Here is an 18,231-nt window from a genome sequence, read left to right as displayed (position 1 = left end):
GAGGAAGTGTTTTCCGGTTCTTCTTACAGTTGGTAGTGTGCGCGTGTGCTGTGTTCCTTCTCCTGTGTTTGTGTTTATTTGCGCCACATATCTGAATACGATGATGCACCAACTTGCCCCTCAAGCCGTTATTTTGAGATACCTGATGGTCGGCCGGATAACGACGGCGCAGAGTATGCAGGGTTCTGTTTCTGTTTGGCTCCCGTCCCGCAGGGTGGCGTACTGCCAAACCATATCCCATACGAGCACTCGAGCAGACGACGCTCTCCAGGAGTTAAAAGACGATTGCTTAAAGGTGTCTCTGAACGCGACCTAAAGGTAACATACATTCATTAAAGCAGGAAATGATTACTGTGAAGGTAACTGCTTAGTGTAACCGTTGTCATACCGTCAACTGATTACTGTGTTCATGGCGGGTTTCTGGAAAATTAAGAACACAAAACAACGTAATGCAACCTAGATGGGAACACACCCCAGGAAAGTTTGTTCAGAAAAAAAGAAGGTGCTCTGTTTCAGTGGCATCAGTGCTGAGATGAATAGTGTTCATCTATTACGCCACAAAAACCCCAAGATTAAGACGTCTTACAGCTGCTTGGAGACTAGCTACGGAACTCACGTCATGGTTTAACGCCCTATATCGTCTGTACAAAACCGAAAAATAGTCAGAATGCACACGGAGTCTAACTCAATATGGCCGCTGTCAAGGCGCTACTTTCCCAGGATTTTTACTGTTGGGTTCAGCTGCTGGGCTGGTCGAGCAAATCGAACGCCGGACTCTTACCAGCAAATAGTCCACGATTGATATGGGAAAGAAAATCAAACATTTTCATTCTGTGCATTAGTGTCGTCATATTAGCGGCATTACTACAAGCAACACAAGAAGTGTTAGACGGCAGATACACACAGGTCAGGTCATACAGTTCTTTATTGCTCACTCTTGGCGCCTACAGGGATGATGCGTAGAGTTACAAGCTTTCTCATGCACCCACCTCTAATTATCAAGGTTTCATCGAATGCATATAGAAACCTTAAGAACAATATCTGTCCTGCTTGCGCGAACGTAGTCCTTACAGCTTGAAATACCAGTCACTGTACGAAGCAACAAATGAAATATGCAAACATTATCGTTTTTTGAGTACTTAAAGCAGGCTACCGCTATTAAATACAACTAATGAACTTCCAAACCGTCTTCAACTCTTCGGAATGGAAACTGAACTGTGTAAAATGTGTCTCTTCTCAACAGGATGGTCTGTCGGTGTTGTTTCGAGGAGGCATCTTTTGAAATTTAAAAAAGCGATCGTACAGTTCGCTAACAGCATACGAACGATCGACGGAAACGTAGTGGCCACCGAAAAGCACGTTGGCAAACATCATTGTCCCGGCCTCTTTCAGGTAACCGAAAAGTTCAGGAAAATCTTTGTCTTCCTTATGCCAAAGAGTACGCTTTGCTTTTCTGAACATCTCTGAACCACGCCAATCAAAGTTTTTTAACTCTCTCTCGATATTGACTGCCGGAAAAACGTCGTCCAGCTGTGCCGTATAAATCAGTGTATGTCTGTTGTTAAGAATGAACTGTAATACCTCCTTGCGGTCTACAAAGAAATCTTCTGCCGCTAAGGCAGCTGCCACCAGTGGCCTTGTACCATCCAGCGTCCACCAAGATGGAACGTGAATTCTTTTCTTAAAAGCAGTACTGTTCGCGTACCTGTAATATGCAAGGCTCTCCTGGTTCCTTTCAGGCCTTATAATGCTTCCATGGTGTCGAAATCCAGTTAACATTTCAAACAAGCTCTTACTCCCCGGAGTGCGTAAGTTGAGAACCGTCTGACTGAGCAAGTAACCGGCACCGGTATAGTTCCCTGCCTCAACAAGATCTTGAATATCGCAAAGGCGCTGAGCGAACTGAGTTTTCCCGTCTTCATCCAGTAGTCCGGTGTAATAGAGATACTCACTGGAGTCAATAATTCTTAGGAGTGGAAACAAGAATCCAACACCCAACATGACTCCCTTCAGATGTAGAGGCGGGCGTACTGGATCGCCGTACATTATTTTCATGGCGGCTCCAATGGCAAACCTCGCTGAAAAACAAAAAACAAAATAGCAAGCACATTTGAATGGAAACTAAACGCTATATGAATTGTCAAAAGCTGTTATTATTCCCATTCGAAGTAGGGCCAATAGATCACACATAGCTGGTCAATATTTGCGCATGATGTATTATGGGTGTAATTGTGAGCATTCGCTATTATTTTGTAACGAACTTAAAATCATGCATGCTGTTAGCTTTGCAGTCGATTATAGAGAATATATTTATAATTCAACGGAACTATCAAAATCTTACAACATTCTGGACTGAAAAACATCAGAATGTTTTCGATTTCTCCATGTTTATGCACATTTGTTACGTTCAGATATCTCAGTCTTTCATAGACGGTCCCTAGCAAATTTACATCGCTTCCTTAAGGATAGTTAGGTTTTATGCAGCCTCACAATTGCACCACTCCCCATTGGCCTAATTATTTTATCCTGTCTGTCATTCACAGTCCTAGTTTATCCTGGCAGTATGATACTTGTACATTATCCGCACACGCCATAATTCACTGCTTTGGCACCTTTATTACCACCCTTCTCTCTCACGTGGCTCTAAATATCAGAGGTGACTTCTATGCTCCCCAGACCCCAGGGGCTTTCCCGAGGACACTTCTAGGTAGCCCCTGCCACACTCTATACTAAGCAGAATCATATCTTAACTCAACACCTCACTCGTCCCAACTAATAAGGAAAGCTGCTTCTAACACCACTAAGCATTCACGCTTATTACTTCTCAGGTATCATTTTCACTCAGAAGCAAGCATCCATCGAAGCCCAACACAGTTATTTGCTAATGCTATCTTCCTAATTAATATCTGTGGACCTTCATATGCAACAGATCACTCGGCCTACCGACCGGCATGCACATTTCTATGATTTGCCCCAGCTGCATCATGTTTAGAGAAGAACGGACTGACGGCATACTCCAAGTGGTTTTATCTTCTACTCTCAAAAAGACTTCTGCATGTCTTATTTCAGACACGGAATATGGTCTCATCCGTTTGTGGAAGGGTCGTAAAGACTCTGAATACTAAGGCTATAAACTAGTAAACTCCTATCCTCAGTGCTGAGACAATATCGTGGACTATTGTGCCTCCCATAGTGTGCCTCTCCAACATGCTGCTTCCTCTCACCAGGGTATTCATGCAATGCACTGTCTCGTATATATGCGCGAATACAGCACCTTGTTATTCTTTCGGCCGATGCTTTCTCTGCTGCCACCAACCATCAAAGACAAAATCCTCGAAATTATCTCACTTCAAATTTTCTTTCAGACCACTCAACACTTTCATGGCTTCCCGTCGGTCTCTTGCTAATAATTTGCACGGATTGCCAGGTGGTTACCCACGCCAGACTTTTTAACTACTCCTACCCGCAATAATACGCCGCCTTCGCATCGCCGCAGCTTTTCTCAGTGAGGTTCTACAAATTCCTTGAACATTAGGTGTCCTACTTCAAGGAACATGCTTATTCTCTCGCTTTTAAATCTAATCCGGTTCCCGTTGGTCACCTCGCACACACCTTCGGAAGGTTTGTAGAAACTCTCCTTTATCACAATAAATCGTCACTAGACTGCACTCTTTTATAGTAAAATGTATTAGGACCATCATCCTGTATTTTGTGTGCGAGACGCTTTCGTCATTTGAAAGATCCCGTCGAATGCTCTTTTCGCATCTTCATGCATTTATGCGCGCATATTCTGTTACGGTTATTTAAATCCCAACGTTCCTTCCACTCATGCCAGCCTCTCCCACTGCTTACCCACCTGCCTAACTGTTCTTCAAAAAATAGAGATAGAAAGATGGATTTATTGATAGGAAAGGCAGAGAACTTGGCCAGAATGATTAATATGCCTGATACTCTGCACTGGGGAAGGTGAAGGGGAGAAGAAAGAGGATTATGAAGGGTCATGATGTGGGAGAAGGCATATGAAAATATTGCTATGAAGTAGCGATAGGCGAAACGAATTTATTTACAGGGTATGGGGACGTCGCGAAACGGTCAGCGAACGATCAGATACTTAGCCCGCGTGCCTCCGTTCTTCAACATCTTCATCCTACTGCTTCTGAGCACAACGTATTAATACAGATACAGATATATATACAGATTCTTCAATCAGGTTTGGTATCACTTTATACGGCGTCAGTACCGAGTGGAAATGGCGTGGTTGCAACTATGAAGAGATAAAGCTTGAGCAGCAGGACGCTCACGTCTTAGGAAAGTATAAAAATATTGACATTTAATTGTAGATTTTACCACTCGGTGGCAGCTTCGAAAGAAGAACTGGCGATCTAACCAGGAACTGTTACTGTAAATTCATCAAGAAAGTCCCGTTCTACGAAATGGTAGTGTCATTCTGTGGTTTTCACTGCTACAAGTATTTCATCTATTAGTAGTGCCTGAAGTGAGGACACTATATTTTGATCATGATGCAGCATCATACAGACAAGTATTTGTGTCACATCAACTTAAGGCAGACTACCTCTTTATGTTCTACTAAATTACAACTACTCCTATTCTTTAATCTTTTTTAATACTCTTTTAAAATGCGTTGAAAACAGAAAACCGAGCAACCAAAGTCGCTGATTAGTTGTAGTGGCGCTGCCATCAGCAGTGCTGTATACGCATAAGCGGTTGTTGGTGCCTGTGGCAGATTTAGCCGGGTTTATTTAGTTAATTTATTCATTTTCTTTTATTTCAAGTTATTTTGGTTGTCTCAGTTATACATTTATTATCTCTGTGTCTCAGTTAATGACGCATTCTGCACGCGAAAAGAGGTACAGAGAGCAGAAAAGAGTTACTTTACCAACTGTTCACGTCCACAACTTCGGTGTTTGCAGACTAGCACTACCACTGCAAAAATGACACTACTATATGGAGAAATTAGGTTTTAGATGGTTCTTCCTTGCTTCTCAGCTCTGCAATCGGGTGTTCGTTAACTTGGAGATACACTTTCCAACGAAATAGGAAACACACGTTTGAAAAGGTCAGTAGACTGTCCCTTTAAGCATTTTATAATTGTGAGAGAATCATGTCCAATATTACCACTACAAATGCCGGTACTACAACTTTACCACGACTGCGACTACGATTATTAATACTATGCTACCGCAATAATCACAACCGCTATCACGTATACCAATACCATAGTCAGTCAAGACACAATAAAATGCATCCATAAAAGCTGAAATCAAAACTGATAACATTGTGCTACTCAGTCTGTAGGTCTTGGGAACCTATAGGCATTACCACTATATACAGGAGGAGGAAGATTACGAGGAAAGGCAGGGAGGTTAACCCGTAAAAGAAACCGGTTTACTACCCTGCACTGGGGGAAAGGGGTGAGAGGATATAAAAGTTTAAGAGAGGGACAGGCGAAGTTAGTACAGTCACATCACAGACATGTCACATCACATCACGTCACAGTCATAGCACGTACGGTAACGATTAGGCCTGTGCTTTTCATAAAGCGGAGCAGTGCCTGGGAGGCCTTCACCGCAGGCGATCGCCTTGGGCCAGGGACCTAAAATCTTAATTTCAGTCAATGGGCGTCCATCTAGACGTTCCAGCGCATGGCATAGATAATGTCTTTCCTCACTGTATTTGGGGCACTCACAAAGAATGTAGCCTATAGTCTCGTCGCACCCACAGTTTGAGCATGCAGGACTGTTTGCCATACCTATCATATACAAGGAGGAGGAGGAAACTTTATTCAACGCACTATTAAGCGTCGAGAATGTCCTGGGCTGGAGTCACCAAGGCCAACTGGTCCTTAAGCTGGTCAGAGGCTAACCAAGCCCGCCAGGTTGGGGGAGGAGGGTGTGGAAAGTGAGGTGACTGTATTGCAACAGGGCAGGAAAACATGCAGTGTTCTAAGCTTGCAAATGTTCAGAACAGTTGGGCATGTGGGGATGTCTGATTCGGTATAGAAATGATCGCGCAGGAGCAAGGATTGTATTTAGTTGTATGCGTCTAAGTATGCGTGTTTGCGTGGTAGTGAGGGATTTATCAGGAAGAGGAAGTGTACGAAGAGTTTCGTTAATGTTGCCATAGTGAGTGTTGATCCCTGGCCTTATCCACCCACGTGAGACGCTACTCTTCACTACAGAAAAGAAATCAACACTGACTATCATATACAATTTTTCATGAATTAAAGAGACGTATTACCCATGCCTACTTGTACTAAGTTTGTTGTTAAAGGATTACCTCCGTACGACTCTCCGGCGATGAAGAAATCTCTTCCTCGGCATTCGGAGTATAAAAAGGTAAACCGATGAAGAAATCTGGCGATGTGCCGCGAAGCTTGTGCAAGTTTTCCACTTAATTGTCCCTTGCGGACAAAACTGTATCCAGAACCAGCAGGCTGGTCTAGGTAGAGAAGGTCTGCGTGATTTAAAAGTGTGTGGTTCCTGTAGTAAAGCTTTCCAGTGGAGTCGATGCCCAGTGGCCCATTCTCAAGGAACTCTCCGAAAAGGGAAGATTTTCCAGGCCCACCTTGCAGCCACAGCAGAAGAGGCTTTTTTTCTTCAGGCTTCTGCGAACAACACAGAGACAAAATAGTACTTATAGATTTAGGTAGTGCATTTCGCTCTCCTTTAAACAGTCTAAGTAGTATAAGTCTCATTCATTGTTTAATTATTGAAGGATATCCTAATATGAATTTCTGTCATCATATAAGTGAATGCGGAAGTGATATGAGCAATAAACTGAAAAGCGTGCCGGCAACCTGAATAGTTTATTTTAAGTAATGTTTGTCAGTTCACCGGGTAAAACATTACAGATACTGCATGCTGAATTAAAAGATTCATACCCCAAAATTATTATAGTCACGTGCTCCATGGACGCAGTCTGCTGTTATGGATCTAAGGCCGAAAATAGTGCCCAGTTACTTTGGCGTGAAATTCCAAAGTGGAGGCTAACACAAAACCGCGCAAACGGTTATGCGGAGGAGCGGCCCAATTCGACCTAAAATTTATTTATTAAGGTTCTCTTTTGTCCATTCATCACGTCCGTTGCATCGGTATCGGCGTACCCTGTCGGCAGCTACGAGGTGGCTAGGAGTTCACAATATCAGAGCTGGCAATGGCCAACCTGGTCGGCCATATTTTGCTCGCCCTCTCGCAACTCCCCGTGGTCACCCTCAACATCTCGCACAATCTTCTGTAAGGCAGTAAGAGGATTCTGAGGGAGCCCTATATGCTATCACGGCGTGCACTTACATGCAAAGGCTATTTGCACTAGAGATTATGGTGCCGCGGTGCCCACCCTATTGCAAGAGATTACAAGCATTGTTAACGCTACTGCGGTGGCACCTGGAGAGTGAGATGGCCACCAGCGGAAGAGGGCAAGGTAGAAAGTAAAATGGAAAGCGCGCGAGGATTCTAGGCTGTAATCGTGGTCTTTTTAAACAGACAATCCCGAGCCTGCCACAGGCATGCTCGTGCAGACTTCCTAGTTTGCATGCGTGCGTGCGTGCGTGCGTGCGTCGAACCGCACGTGAATTGGCAGGCCCTATCGATTGCAGGTACGGAGGTTACATAGAGTACTAACTGACCGCCTTGCTGCCAACACTGATGTCAGATATAAAGAATGGCGACGGCTTAGCTCGGTTAAGCCCGGTTAAGCCCGGTTATGCACGCGATAGCTTTGTTATGCTTGGTTATACCCTGTTGCTAATCTGGTTAGGCTCATATAAAAAGTCACAGGTTTGCACTGTTCAGCATCGTTAATTTGCTGTATCGTTTTAAGGATTTCAAATACTGTTGAGCAAATCGATGCCACCGCTCTTCGTCTGTCACTGCGCTCGCTTGGCACGTTTACGTTCACTACTTCTAGCTAAATCCTCAGCATGTTTTGCAACGTGACCTGGAGGGTAAGACCAAGCCAATCGTTTATAAAATCGTCCCGACGACGATGGCCATTCAGGCCGATTCTCTTCATTCGCAACGAGAAACTGCTAGGCCAATGGCGCCATCTTCTTTCGAATGCAAACGACGAGTCATGCGGTACGTCACTTGGTCACGGCTGACGGGCAGCGCGTGGCTGCAGCTGCGGCGAGTCACATGGTAGGCAACGCGGCTCTCACAACTCCACTCCTCTGCTTGAAGGTCAAACGCCCGGAGGTGATGACCTTGGCTCAATTAAGCCAGTGAAACTTTTTATTCAAAGTGACATTCGTGTCGGAAACGCGACCCTTGGATCCTTGTGCAGACATTCAATCCCTAGGCCAAAGTTGGGCATCCAGTCGGCTTGCGAAGCTTTATATCTATAAAGTTTTGCAATTCATCGGAATAGTTTTGAATAATGCTAACTCCTCAAACTGAGGCACGTTTGCTAGGAAACCGTGCAGAAAGCTTGCGCGTTGTTGGCGCGGTTGCTGTGTAGTAACTCTTACAGTGATGCTTATCTGGTTTGGCCTTGCATGATGAAAAACCAAAACCGTCTGGGACCAGACTGAAAGAGCGAACCGCGAACGACAATTTCCGGGCGAAAGCCAGTGAGAGCGCCATCTAGCATTATTACGAAGAGTGCCACCTTGGAAATGCGGGCTCTTTTCTCCAACGAAGCCAGATGGCGCCACAACTGTCTTTTGCCGGACGCCGCGGCGAAACTTCTAGGCTCCCTACGTTTGTCGGAAACTAGACTCGGAGTCTTTTTCTCCTCGATCTATTCGCAGCATATTCTGGTTTTTTTATCATGCGCTACCAAACCAGGTAAGCACCATGGTCAAACTCGCTGCATAAAAAATGATCAGCAACGTGCAATGTTTTTCTTTATTCGTGGTTTCAGCGCAAATGAGCCTCCGGTTGAGTAGGGAGAAGTTTTCAAAACGATTCTAATTACGATTCTAATTAAGTTGTAGAGCACTGTATGTCGGGTTGTGTTTCCTCTATGTGGCAGGTCATGACTCTATGCTATGCATGTCTAAGAAGAAGTGCAATATAATGGAAGCAAAGTGTGAAGGAGTAGCGATTCAACTACTAGCAAAATGCATGAGCGGGGACGTAAATCGTAAAGGGGAGCCGAAGAGGGCAGTCATAAAGGCGGTCGCATTGTGCCCTTGAAATCGGAGTCAAAAGAACGCGCGAGAGATCCTCGGTTAAGTGCGTTTGCGCACTTTTTCCCGTGAACACTGCAGGTCTCAGCGTAACTTCACCTCAGCAGCTCCTTTTTTTTTCGGTGCAGTTACTCACATTGTTTTCGCAGGAAATGCATCATATCACCACAATTTCCATATGTGTCAATCATGCTGAAAACTGTCAAGCACTTAGCAAAACTGATGGCGAAATCTGCCGCAATAACTATTAAAGCAAAAACAACTAATCAAACTGAAAACAGCCATTCATACCAAATAAGTCTGGAAGTACTGATTTTGAACGTTCGTTTTCTTGAACACAACCTTTTCTACATCGCAATATTCCATATTATAAACAAAGATTTGCTCAGATCTCCCTTCGGGGGTAAGAAGGGCTTAGTTAATACCGTTTTTTTTTTTCCTATCATCGGCAACATTCCCCGTTGGTTTTCCATGGCATGTCTTAATTTTAAACTCGATGCAGTAGGTGGCCAAACTTCAGATGGTTTAATTAGTTTTTATTATAGGGTTTTCTGTACAGAAGCGACTGAGGTAATGAGCTCCGGAAATTTCGACCCCCCATGTAGCTGTTTAGCTCGCGCAGACATTGAGCAGTACGTGACGCTTGTGCATTGACTGGTGGCGAAAAGCGGCCGCCGAGGCCTGAATTTGTTCCCGCACCCATGGTTACAGCAGTCGAGCGCTCTAATCACTGAGTCACAGCAGCAGGGCGGAGAAACATTACAAGAAGCATTTTGCTGCTCACCGAAGACTGTATACCATTCTCTTCGATATTTCTTTAACATTAGCTAATGAACCACAATGGACTCATATTTTCAAATGAAGTTCAAAGAAGCTCTATTTGTGACGTTTCTGCAGAGTACTCGGTTTATGCAGTGAAGTATATATGACAATATCAAAAGATATCGAGAGGCACAATGACGACTACGCTGTTGAAGATAAAGGTTACAGGCCTGTTGAACTATTTGATAATATTAGAGCCGATTTAAAAAGCTGATATATAGGCATACTCCTTTGGTCAGCTCGCCTAAGCATCGTAGTCGAGGCAGATAATTGAGAAAGCAATCATACGCCCCCCGCCCCCCCCCTCCCCGTACCTCCTCCTCTTGTTTGGTCTTGTTTGTGCCGTCGCTCTGATTGGCTAAGCTGTTTCATGACGTGACAACCACGTGGCCTCGCGCGAGAAATTCAAACTAAGACTAGTGCTCTAATGCATGAGATCTCCCTGATGGGTCTTTCATGTTCATCAGCCAACGGAGGTAGTGACGGAGAATATGGTTGAACCATCACTGATCATGGTCCCTTGTTGTTATTTCGCGCTAAAAACGCCACCGGAACCGGAAGCGGATCGGAACCGGCCGGATTCGAACTCGGGTATCCCGATTCAGTAGTCGAGCGTCCAAACCAATGACCTCGTGAGCATAACGTTTTTTGCAGCATATTTCGTCTTCATCTTATCGTCTATGCAGAGAAATGACAGACATTATTGCTTATTTCTGAGTTACTCATGGTGCTGTGGCAATATCCGTTTACATGATACGTACTATACGGTACCTCCAGTAGCCGTCGACTTTTCTTTGAGGTAAATGCTTCGAGCTCGATAGGGTCACCACAGCCTCGTGCTGAAAGGATTAGACACTCCTGCAGGCTGGGAGGCCTCAAACAGAGAGTTCAGTGGTCCCGTTGTTTGCCAACTGCCGACTGTCACCTCCCAGGAGCGTGCTCGAATTTTGTCCAGTCTTCAAGGCTTAGACCAAAAGGAGCAAGGGAGCCGATGTTTATCAGCTGCTATAGCGTTCCATCGTAGTCCGGCGATGAAAGCCCCAGTACGCGCAGATTGGATTTTGTGGCTGCTCAACGTAATGCCAGCGGCACGCTATCTTGTTCCCGCCTGGCTGAGTGGATCCTGCCAAAAATATTTGTGGAGAAGTGATTAATCTCCACACTGCCAACCCCCACAAGCCAGAGACGTGCTCATGGTTTGGAGGGCTGCGATGATTCAAACAGTCAGCGCCTCGTCGGGTATGTAACACTGCCTCGAGTCTAACTTCGCTGAGACGAGAAGTGAACCATATATTACTGATCTTTGTCACAAAGTACGGTAGATGCACTCAAATGAAACAAAAGATGCTTGCCTTCGACGCTTTCGTTTTGATGTACAAATAGAAGAGCACCGTATTGTCCTCCCCGGTGCTATAGCGGTCAACGCTAATGAATCCGGAATAGGCTTCAATATGGTTGCACGGGGCGGGCAGACATACTCGGCATTTTTTTCTCAATGCCTCTAACTCCGATGGTGAGCTACTGCTGAATTTCTGCAACGTAAATTCCACTTCCTCCGGAGGTATGCTGGAAGAGAGGATAAACTTCACGTAAATTCAAAAAGGCTTCCTTATTTGTGACCAAATTCCAAGCTTTTTTGCTTTGATTTATATTGAAATATGTCTCTATTAGTTCTTATTTCTTGAACTTCGAACGTACGTATTTAAAAGAAAGGTCACCTAACAAAATGGCCCCACGACCACAATGTGGAAGCTCATACGGGTAGCATCCAACATTCAGTGAATTTACGATGGGCCCCACGGGTTGGCAGGATTATTTACACAAGACTGCTTAAGTAGCAGGCATCTTAATAATTCGTTATAATGCGTTATGGTAACGAAAATATAGCTCATTGCCATAAAACACAGCAGCTTTGGTAACTGCGCTGAGGGGGCACGAGTCAATGCGCTCATAATATTGGTTCGCTCATAATTCGCCTCTACATCCGTCGCAATGAACGACGGTGAGTTGTTTATCAAAAAACTGGATTTTCGAACGCGATACATTGGAAAAGTAAAGCGTATATAGCCCAAGTGAATTCGTAGCGTTTGCGCAACTATATACAGCAGCACACACAGCACCTTTTACTCTCAATTAGAGCACGTTTAAGGACGTCCCTTTTCCTCACCTTTGAAGACTTTTAATCTTTAGGGCTGCCTTAAGGGCGCCTGTAAATTTGAGATTAAAGCACTTTGCGTGGGGAAATTTCCCAGTACAGTAGCTTCTACTGTAAAAGATTTAAAATAGAAGACGGATTTATATTATTAAATCTTTTTGTATTGTTATATATTTCAGCCATAATTTTTAGTTCGGAAGCTTTCTATACACATTATCACGTCCAGTCGTAATATAAGCTCATGCGAATTATGTAGAAATGCTAGCGTAATCAACTCCCATGCTGCCAGAGCTGACATCACGGCATTAAAATTAGTGAAGCAAAAGCTGCTACCATCAATGATAACAGTCAATGGAAGCGAAACATTACGTATCGTTCATAAAAAATTCGCCCATGCTTGCGAAATTTGCACACAGTAAGATCATCGACAGCATCTAATCTCTCTGACCATATGAGCCCCGCATTAGGAATTCCAGTTGGTTGTGAAAACGGAAAAGTCAGAGAATGGGCGCTGATAGTATCGCAGTGTCGCTGTCTCTTTGAGCGGTAGATGTGAAGAATTTTAATGCAACAAAATAGAGATGGTGCCGGTAACATACCTATATTTAAAGAAAACAAAGAGCACCGTAATGGTCACTAAAAAAAAAAAAAAGAAAATGTCAGAAATCTCAGCGCCCACCCGCACTGAGAAATGCAAAACCGTTGACGCCTCCTCCCCATTCGTCGCCTCTTTTTGCCCTTCTTTGTCTCTCTCTGTCTCTCTTCGCCCTCTTCGGCATCATGTTTTCGACGTTCGCGAGACGGCCTTCGTTTCCTATAACCGGACTTTCTAGTGGAATCTCAACACGCACTGGCTGACGACGTAACGGGCCGTCCTTACCGTAACATATCACACACGCGTAATCACACAACGAGACATGTTACAACAAGCACACTCGTCGACAGGAAGGAAGGACTGACGCAATCCGCGCCGAAGCGGAGGCAAACCGTATGCCGCCACCTTTTCATGAAATCACCTTGCGATAAAATATGCCATGACGTCACCGGCGGCGGCTTTTTTTTTCCCCCCATCGTACCCGCGCCCTCGCCTACTACGTCATGTGTTACTAGAAGGTGCTTAAACGCCGGCGTCCCCATTGCAACCGCGTTGGGGAGACGTCACCAAGAGCGCACCATTTTTTACATCTTTTACAGAACATTCTCTCTTAATATTCGTTTTTTTTTTCATTATTTAAGGCTAATTATGCACTTTTAATTATTTCAAGCCCTTTGTCTTTTTTGCGCTTTTCTGCTACAATTTCGACGACTTTCGCTCCCATGTCACGTCAGCACCGTTTGTGCATGTCACCATGCTGTATCTCCATCAACACCATTTCAATGTTTAATTTGCTTTCTTGTCCCTAATTAAATAACTAATTACTCTACGTCTAACAAAGTCATTTAGTAAAATGTTTTCCTCTCTACCTCATACAGTCATTCTTTTTATCCTAACACTTCAATGAACGACGCGCTGACATATTTTGCATCCACGCAAGTGTGAACATATATTCACTTAATGCATTCGCAATAGTAAGGGGATAACTTAACCAAAAAAGGCAGTAGTGACGTACTACTGTACTCATATAAGTTCGACCGCTTACCGATACTTATAGAGTGCACTGAACTGCTCAGGACATGGGTACCTTGTGCACTTCGGCACCTTTGAATTGTGGCACTGTATCGATGTCTTCATGCTGTGACGTTGTTTGGACTGGTACGACATTTAAAATTTGCCATTATGGTTCACAAGTGCCAACGCCATCGACTGGAAGCAGTATGAAGTTTGGTCGATACAGTGTTTTCAGATTTATGAGATAGTGCTGTTGGCACTAATGCCGCAAGTGACCCGTTCGACATTATCTGGATCATTAGCATGCCCGCCAGCACTGAATTGTTTTCCCTGCTGAGCACAATTTCGATAATCCCAGAAATTTTATGAAAGAAAGTGTTCTGTATAGTTATGACCAGTCAGGGTTACTGGCTTGGATTCATGATGAGCCAAGTTTTCTTCAGCTCAAACTTGTCGCAGGAAGGATATTTGCTTTTAATACTTCTGCCTCGGTTGCGTGATGTAGGTATTCGCTTGGCCCTTAAAAAGTTCTCGATTTCCTCATGGCAGGCTCTGGAGACGCTGCCGGCTTCGCAAGCATGACACTGAATTTGTGATCAAGGTCTAGGTTCTCCGATTCATCGGACTGCGAGCATGAAACGACAAGGATCCGTCAGGGTCGAGGATGCAGGACTTGCTATCAAGGCGTCGGAGCGCGCACCGTGAGGTCTATTTTAAAACACTGCAATGACATACTGCGTTGCGAATGCCCAGGCTGGAGGTTGGGTACATAGTACGTGTTAGGGGCCTGAGCGTGAACAAAGACAAGACATTTTTACCGAATTATGCACATATATAAAATAGCAAACGACGCCACGGTGTCTAGAATACTACTCGAGAAGCAATTACAATTGCGTACTCTAAAAGCAGACAAAGTAGCCATGGAATGGCAAAGGACGAAAAGGAGGGCATGGTGGACAGTTCAAGAAAATGGCAGCGCTCTCCGGGAGCGCTTTTCAGTCTAGCAATTTTTCCTTGTATTTGTTTCATAGACTCTGGGACTTTCCCTTCTCTGAAAAACTATCGTGTGAATCTGTGTGTCTGTCCCTCTGAGTGTGAAAATATTATTTGTGTTTGGGTGCCACTCTTTCGCGCTGCAGTTTGCAAACCAGAATGCACCTTAAAACCGCCCGAAAAGGCAACGGACAAGAAGTATACCAAAACAATGGAGTGCAGAACTTCAACTTAGTTTGTGTTCTTTTATTATTCAGTTTATTGTTGCGCGAAATATAAGAGCGTGCAGGTATCAGCCTCACTCTAAAAGAGCTAGTTTAATCCGGCAGTCAGCTTAATCCAAGCTTGTTAAAAAAGGTATTGCAGGCAACTGTTGCACGCCGCTCTCTAGAAATCTTGCCAACGTGAAATGCCCGAAACCGTGTGCTTTCAGGTGCAATGACTCACCAGTGCTTGATCACCTCTTGGTTATAGGTCCTTACCAAAAACGCCAGCGGTGTACGGGAGCACCGCCGCAGTGAAGAAGCGAAACATATGAGACCCGTCCCTATTACCCATCTCCCGAAAAATGTGGCTCAGAAAGGTGTGGTTTCCCGCTATCCTTTACAGCACCCAAACAATTAGCTGGCCTATGCTATATGGTTCAGGGAAGGCGCAAGAAGTAATGCAGCATCAAACATGTAGGCAGTTTCGTCCCGTGAAAGAGTGGGGTCACTTAAGTTCTGCGACAAAAGCTATATATGACAAACATGGATATCGCATATACATCAGACTGCAGAACACACCAGGTAGAAGTAGGCACATTGGGTGGGGGGGGGGGGGAGGGCATGTGGTTTAGTATTGTCACCACTGCTGTGGTTACGTGCTTCTGTTCCGCGATACGATCTTAAAAGTTCGAGCCCAAACTACCCAGACAAGTTTGCGATGCCTACTCAATTCAGGACCATTCCAGCTCTTCTGGCAGCACAACCATGATTACCGTACCCGATCAGGAGCTTTCATACCTTTATAAATTGCAGTTCCACACCCGCCAGCATGCCACTGTTCTGTGAAGGTTGTAGGTGAGGTTCCTGTGGGATTGTGATGACTGTGCAAATGCGATGCATCTATAGGCACTAAACTCCGTTTAAGTTCCGCCCTCCATCCTATTGGTTTCCTTGTTGTCTGTTGTCCTTTCGCGCTAGTGTAACACGCATTCTAATACTAACCCCCTATTAGCCTATCTGTATTATGTTTGCATGTCTTCACCTTCATTAAGTTCCACCCACGTGCAGTGAAAGCAGAACGCACTGACATCGCATTAAATTGCAAATGGGCATCGTGTGCTGGGAAAATGATATACTACGCTACCCCTGAAATCCCATTAACCGACTTCGCTGATTTTTTCCCGAGGCCTGACCTTGAAACCCTAGCTTCGAAATGAAAGCGCCATCAAACGCTACGTGTTAGCGCATATATTTCACTTTGTCCAACTTCGCAGTCTTTCAACGCGTTGCAGAAATTCATTGTATGACTTTCAGAATCCAGATGAGTATGACAATAAATATTACCATCAAAAAAAAAAAAAAACATTGAAGGACACGTGCGTGGATGCGTTTTCATTTCTAATTCATTGTACCGTCAGTCTGTAACACTCTGGGTGGTTTCAAGTTTCAACTATTGTACAATCGACGTTTTGTACCGAACCCAAAATAAAGTTTCATTGGAGGCCAAGTGAAGAAACTTCCAACAATTGCGCGAAAATTTCCACCTTCCACGTTACTTTCTAAAAATTTTGAACTTTTTCGAATGACTGCTCAATACGCGCAAGTAGTTTTAAATGCCTTATTGTGCTTCTCAATAAAGACTTTTATGTATTTCAAGAATAAAGCTTGGGGCTCCGCTACCATGTCTGCACTTCATACTTTGTATTTATTGAACGAATTATATTCAAAGTAGCTTGAGGAGCTTCGGATAGATGGCTTTTGATGCATTTTTCCCCGTAGATATACACAGACAAACTAATGCGCCCATTCCTTTTTATGCGGCAGCAAACAACATTACTGAAAGTGATCACAAAATTACAGGTAAAAGATCTGCTCTCCTTTTTCTCCTCCGAAACATCAAGTGACACTAATTAGGATCGGCCACTAGCTTTTATAGTTATCGGTCCAAGCAGCGTTCGCGCATGCTTCTTGTTATCGCAATAAATTTCCCAATAGAGAAAGACAGATTCATAACTTCCATATACAACGAAGTTTCATCTCGTGAGCTATGCTTAAAGATTTCGATATTTTTCCGTGAAAGTATTGTATATCTTCTGCACCTCATAACAAAAGGGAAATGGCAGTAACATTTAAATGGTTTAAAAAGTTCAGGTAATTTGAATATGCATGTGAAAATCTAAAATGGCTCTAGCATGTTTATCAAGGTTAGACAACATGTACAGTCGTGAGCAAAAGTAGTATAGAACACGCAGCCGGTGGCGGAGCTCGCAAAACCTGCATCGAAACGTCATTTAGCGATGGCGAGAGAGGCAGCGATAGCGACGCACGCATGTCATTAAGATGGGTCACCGTCACGATCGCCTCGATCCCAGATAGCTTTTTCTGTATGGTGTTGCAATGGAGTTTTCACGAGCTCCGCCACCGGCTGCGTGTTGTATACCACTCTTGCTCACGACTGTACATATTTATGTCTTTGAATTCTGACCAATATTCACTCACCTTTCATTCATATACTTGCAGTGAGCCTCACTCTCGCCTGCATTTACCTCATAACTGCACTGGAAAGGGGGCACGCCAACAGCAAGAAGCAGAAAAAGAAGAGCACACTTGCAAAGATCCATACCGCAACATGTCACGCATGTACAACAAGGAAGCACAAAATGCGCCTTGGTTGACGCTGAGTCGGAAGTTTTATGTTGTGTTGCAAAAAGGTCATCTGCACTTGTGAAATGTGCAGGTGACGTAAGAAAACAACCAAGGCAACAACGATGCTTTGCGTGTGTTTTTGTGAAAAATAGACTGTTCAAAATATATCACCAGTCGAAGAGCCGTGCCATAAATGTTTTTTTTTCTTCTACGTTTCATAGAAATGCTCTTCAAATCCTTTACCCACAATAGCATAAAATTTTGATTAATGTGCGCTACTCTATCACGCGACCTACAATAGTGCAGTCGTTTACTCTGACCGTATTTGAAAGTGCAAAACGGCATAGAGCATTAGCCAACTTCGTAGCATTGACGCTGTGGAACCATATCAGAAAAATATTAGCTGCAGGAAGACATTTGATATCTGTTACCCATTTCAAGTCAACTGCTGACGAATTCTTGCCCAAGTTTAGAATTGAACACTATTTGTATTAAACATAAATGTTTTAAAACCTTCAAAATAGATGACATATAATTATGAGAAAATCCATGTTAATCAGGAAGAAGTGAGACTCGATTTCAACAGAGGTTGTGTCTGTTCAAAAAGGAACTGGGTAGCAGGGTTTCCTTTCCTGCTGTACAGAGGAGTCCT

The 18,231-nt window shown here is 44.0% G+C and overlaps 1 protein-coding gene across 1 annotated transcript; it reads right to left on the bottom strand.

The window, feature by feature from the left end:
- Nucleotides 1-912: 912 nt before the first annotated feature.
- On the bottom strand, nt 913-17,473 carry LOC146178594 (putative serine carboxypeptidase CPVL). The gene is made up of 4 exons (XM_084578392.1): nt 17,433-17,473; nt 11,323-11,536; nt 6,298-6,625; nt 913-2,078 (listed from the first exon to the last, which is right to left on the bottom strand). The coding sequence occupies exons 1-4, from the start codon at nt 17,441-17,443 to the stop codon at nt 1,237-1,239; spliced, it is 1,395 nt and encodes a 464-aa protein (XP_084434518.1). The 5' UTR covers nt 17,444-17,473; the 3' UTR covers nt 913-1,236.
- Nucleotides 17,474-18,231: the final 758 nt, after the last annotated feature.

Source organism: Amblyomma maculatum, chromosome 9, assembly GCF_055883805.1.
Source record: "Amblyomma maculatum isolate TAMU_Amacu chromosome 9, ASM5588380v1, whole genome shotgun sequence".
NCBI classification, from domain to species: Eukaryota; Metazoa; Arthropoda; class Arachnida; order Ixodida; family Ixodidae; genus Amblyomma; species Amblyomma maculatum.
This window is presented reverse-complemented; position numbering and strand designations above follow the sequence as displayed.